General features: G+C 32.4%; 1 protein-coding gene across 1 annotated transcript; it reads left to right on the plus strand.

Annotated features, from left to right (window-relative positions):
* The first annotated feature begins 632 nt into the window (after positions 1–632).
* LOC120068484 (BTB/POZ domain-containing protein At1g50280) lies at positions 633–3,078 on the plus strand. The gene is made up of 4 exons (XM_039020268.1): positions 633–798; positions 878–1,566; positions 1,760–2,228; positions 2,461–3,078. Exons 1-4 carry the CDS (start codon positions 748–750, stop codon positions 2,959–2,961), a joined length of 1,710 nt encoding a protein of 569 aa, XP_038876196.1. The 5' UTR covers positions 633–747; the 3' UTR covers positions 2,962–3,078.
* Positions 3,079–5,267: the final 2,189 nt, after the last annotated feature.

Consider the following 5,267-nt stretch of genomic DNA (forward strand, 5'->3'; position numbering starts at 1 on the left):
ATAAAAAAAATAAAAAAATAATGTAAATTTTTATTATTTTTCAATGTAGGTTTTATTAGAATATCAAATTATTTAGATAAGAAATCTCGTTAAATCTTAACACTAATTTTTACAATAAAAACATAAAAATTAAGGCTTTGTTTGATAATCATTTTGTTTTTGAAAATGAAGTCTATATCATCTACAATTCTTACCATGATTTACATATTTATTTTACAATGGTCGAATTCTAACCCAAATTTCAAAAAAAAAAATAAATTTTTGAAAACTATTTTTTTAGTTCCCAAAATCTAGCTTAGTTTTTTGAACCATTGGTGAAAATAGATAATAAAGGAAATAAAAGAAATTAATAAACGAGATCTACATTATTACCAATTTTAAATTATAAGACTATGATTTTTAAACCCATAAGCTTTTATTTTAGTTGAACTGACGGGAACAAAAGAATTGCTTATTATTTTGTAAAAAAGTTTGCAGCCAAGTTTGGTTGAATAATTCACGGGATTTTTGAATCTTAATTAAAATCATAATTGTGATAAATAATAATGCTCACGGGAAGTGTAGAAAATATTAATAAAATAAAATAAACCTTACACGTCATCGACATCGCTCCAAAACCAATCCTTCTTCATTGCGCCCCACAAATATGCTTCTCTTTCTCTTCCATTTCTGATTCCTCTATCTCTCTCTCTCTCTCTCTCTCTCTCTTTGTCCGCCATTGTTGCTCTGCAACTAACCTCCATAGCTATGACTCTTCAAATCAACATCGCCGCTCAACACACTTTCTTCCTCAACGAGGTACTCCCAATTTCCTTCTCCCATTTCCATTTCTCATCATTTCCCCTTTCTTCTCATCTCCGTTTCTTTACTTTTGCAGAAAATCATTTCAGCTTACTCTGCGAGATTCCGGCGGATTATCAAGCAGCATAGACGAGCGAGAAGGCGAACAACAACGACAACGACAGCCCTTGCTGGTAGTTCCGGCGATGGTTTCTTTAATTCCGTCATTGAAATCGACGATTTCCCTGGAGGATCGAATGGATTCGAGCTTATTTCTAGGTTCTGCTATAACCACGCCCAAATCGAAATCACTGTCTCTAACGTTGCTTTACTCCATTGCTGCGCTGTCTTCCTTGGAATGACGGAGGATGTCGCCGTCGGTAACCTCATCCGGCAGACGGAGAATTTTCTTGATGGAATCTTTTATTGGCCGTGGAGTGATTTGATTTTGTGTCTTCAGAGTTGCGACTCCTTTTTCGATTTTGCAGATTCCTCGGGGCTTTTACAGAAGCTTGTTTGTGCTTTATTGGCTAAGATTGCGCAGAATTCCAATGCGAGCCTCGTCACTCCTTCTTCTTCTTCTTCTTCTTCCTCACCTGACAATGCGTCTGGTAGTTCCAGAGTCTCTACCAAATCCTGGTGGTTCGACGACATGTCGTTATTGCCCGTTCAGATCATTGAAAAAGTCGTACAAGGAATGGGGAGTTACGGGAGCAGCAATAACAGTTTGATTCTCACCAGATTTCTCCTCCATTACCTCAAAACCGCTGCTCAGAGCACTGTTGGGTACGTATTAAATTACATTGAGCCCTTCTAATCACATAATATTACAAGTTTTCATGAAGAACTTACCACGATTTTTAGAAATGAAACAACCATTGATTGAGAGTCTCTGGTTAAAATGTTAAGCGAAACTACTACTGAATTTTGAAGCTGAAGTTGATAGGTTGCTTTAATGGTTGATCCGTATTCTTAACAGATATGGGAGTGGGCGACCCAGGGACAAATACGGCGGGTTAGCCGACACGGCGGTGCACGGGGTGGTAATGGTGGGGAAGAGTATGTTTTCTTGCCGGGGACTGTTCTGGGTGTTGAGAGTGGTGTCTGGTTTTGGTCTGAGCAGAGATTGCCGGAATGGATTGGAGAGAATGATTGGTGGGATGCTGGATGAAGCCAAATTGGATGATTTGTTGATCTCCGGCCACCATAAATGCACTTATGATGTGAATCTAGTGATAAGATTGATTAGAGTATTTGTGAACAGCGATGGAGCTTACTCTGTCCACAAGCTGAAGAAAGTGGGGAAACTGGTAGATAAGTATTTAGGAGAAATTTCTCCCGATCAAAACCTAAAAATCTCTAAATTCTTGGGAGTTGCTGAAAGCTTACCAGACTGTGCTAGAGACTGCTTTGATGGAGTTTACAGAGCAATTGACATCTATCTAGAGGTGAGTAGAACAAGAATTAACCTCATAAACCACTTTCTTGTACCACTTTTGTATATGTCGTTAGGTGATATAATATTAATTTACCTTTCTCTATTCATTTAAGTTGTTAACATGGTATCATAACAAGTGGTCTTGCAACGTAATTGATTTCTACTCGTAGAGTCTTTTTCATGTTTTTAGTCCATAAGTGAGAGGAGTGTGATTTAACGGTATCTATTATGGTGTGTTTCAGTCTCATCCTAATCTTTCAATGGAAGAGAGGTCGAGGCTATGTAGATGTCTAAACCACGAGAAGTTGAGCTTGGAAACGTGCAAGGCATTGGCAAAGAACCCAAGAGTGCCACCGAGGACAGCGATCGAGGCTTTGAAGTGTCAAGCAAGGGGAGGTGGGTGTTCGGTTGAAGAGGAAGCAACAGCGACAGCGACGTCAATGGCAATGGTGGTCGGGGAGGAGGATGATCAAAGCAGTAGTGAGTATTACAGTGAATGTCAAAGGGTTTTGTCAAGCAGTAGCTTTGAGTCAGAAGGTTGCAGCAGTGGTACAGGGCAAGGGCAAGGGCAAGGGCAAGACAACAACCAAGAAATGAGACTAAATTTGCAAAGGATGCAATGGAGAGTAGTGGAATTGGAGAAAGTTTGTAGGGAAATGAAAAGTAATATGTCTAGTTTGGTTAGGCAAACTGCCATCACTTCCCCACCTACTTACCATAGAGCTTTACCAAGACTATGTTAAGTATATATGTATATGAATATAATGTATTTGTATTTGTATGTATACATCAATCCAACCCTCTACAAGATTCTATATGTTTCATTCAGATATTTTCAATGAAAACCTACTTTTGAATTATTTATAAATTAAAAAACAAAGTCATGTTGCACCAGATTCAAAATGAACATTGTCGTCGTATAATTATTTAAATTATAATATCGGAAATTGAGTTGAGAGTGAGAGAGGAGGGAAAATAGTTGAGGAAAGTTTGAAATTGAAAAATTAAAGGCAAGTTGAGACTTGAGAGAAGTTTTTAGTTTAAAGTGAGATTCTTAATTCTTAAAGAGTAAATTAAGTTCAAGTTGGAGCATCTTGGTGAAGGGGAGAGATAAGAGAGGACAAAGAGGTTAAATTAGGGACAGAAAATGGAATAAATAAATAATAAATAAAAATAAAAATATAGATTGTCTTGTGATCCAAACCATTGGCCAAACGAAGCTGATTTAGTAGTTTCGTTTTTCAAAAATAAATAGTTAATTGTGTTATTGTTTTTGGAATATTCATAATTATTAATAACAACCAATTGCGTACACATATAGACATACCAACTAATAATATTGGACTGCACTCGTCTTCATGCATTTTTCAATAACAAAAGAAAAAAATATAAACAATTCTTTTAAATAACAAAAAAAAAAAAAAAATTATCACATGACAACTTGTGACTGAACATTTAAGTGGGTTGTATAAAGATATGTGTAGCTCTAAATGCACCAAAATATTTTTTAATAACTACACATGAATTAAGCTTTTCATATATCTCATTATCTTGTAGTATTTTTTTCACTTTATTTTTAAAAAGATGTTAAATCTCATTTTTAGTCTAAGAGACGTTTAGATCCGTTAGATGCTATTTGGTTATTGATGTGTTTTTATTTTTATGTTTTCAAAAATATAAAATACAAAGAAAACAATCAAGATGTGTTTCATGCACTTACTTTCAAAAACTATTTATTTAAAAAAAAAAAAAACAATTCAAGGATGAACTATTTTATTTTTTTAAAAATGGTTAATTCTTTTCTTCATCTTCAAATTCACAATCAAATATAATTTTCAAATTTAAAGTTTTAAATTGGTTTCCAACGTATTTTCAGATGTAGTAAAAATGGGCCTTATATACCACTTTCAATTGGTTATTGAGGTTTGTTTTTATGATTAATTTTCTACTCATTATTCTTGTTGGTATGAAATATTTTAAATAGAAAAAGAAAAATAAAGTAACAAGATCTTATACTTAAAATAGACTATATCATATAATTTTAAAGTTATAAAAGGGTTTGATGTGTCATCTATTTTAATCACGACATATATTTTGTGATATATACTATATACTATACACATGAAATGCTAGGGATCGAAATAGAACCGAGCAAGATTTAATAATTTAAAAGCTATTTAATGACTATAAATAAAATATATATATAATATTGGTGTTTTGGATTTTGATTATTATGAAATGGAGATCTCGTGAAAAAAATGATTTGGTGCTGTTGCAGTTCGAGGTACCATACAAAAAATATAATGCTTTTTTATTAATTGCAAATTGCCGACTAATTAGGCATGGTCTCTTCGCTACAAACATACAATAAATAGAATCTTATGAGTGAGAAATTAAAAAGATTTTAAATCTAAATTATATAAAAAAAATCTGAAAATTTTCTTTTGTTTCAAAAACATCTTTCATTTTTTTTAATAAAGATTTAATAATTATTTAACACTTAAGAAAGGGAAAAAATGCTCTTATACTTTAAACAATTTCAGCCATACTCAAACAAAGTTTTTTTTTTTTTTTTTTTTTTTTTTTTTTTTTTCATTAGTACTTTGTTTCAAAAATATATTTAAATTTTTATTGAAATATCTTTAGTCTTTAAAAAAAATTCTAAAATACTCTTATCATTAATAATAAAAAATTATATAAATATTATATATATATTTTTCAATTTGTCCAAATCTTACATCCATTTTTTAGCAACGAAACAAAATTTAACTTCAAATCAAAACATAAAATCTCAGAAACTCCTATATGGTTTCAAAATAAAAATTTCCTCACAAAACAAAATAAAATGATGAATCGTCGAATACAAACTAGGCCAACAAAAGAATAGTATCATTGATATAGAGAACCAACCTTCTTAACTCACAATCGATAGACTAATTTGAAAATTCCATCGCTACAAATTTGGCAATGTATTTGTTTTCTTTCTTTTCCCTTCTATTACAAAATTATGCATTTTTATTTCTGTTTTTGTTTTGAATTTGGTATTTTT

The sequence above is a fragment of the Benincasa hispida genome, chromosome 12 (assembly GCF_009727055.1).
Source record: "Benincasa hispida cultivar B227 chromosome 12, ASM972705v1, whole genome shotgun sequence".
Classification (NCBI taxonomy): domain Eukaryota; kingdom Viridiplantae; phylum Streptophyta; class Magnoliopsida; order Cucurbitales; family Cucurbitaceae; genus Benincasa; species Benincasa hispida.

Coding starts and splice junctions, on each gene's coding strand:
- LOC120068484 (XM_039020268.1), top strand. CDS start 748: ATGACTCTTCAAATCAACATCGCCGCTCAACACACTTTCTTCCTCAAC. Junction 799..877: donor ACACTTTCTTCCTCAACGAG/GTACTCCCAATT, acceptor TTACTTTTGCAG/AAAATCATTTCAGCTTACTC. Junction 2,229..2,460: donor CAATTGACATCTATCTAGAG/GTGAGTAGAACA, acceptor GGTGTGTTTCAG/TCTCATCCTAATCTTTCAAT.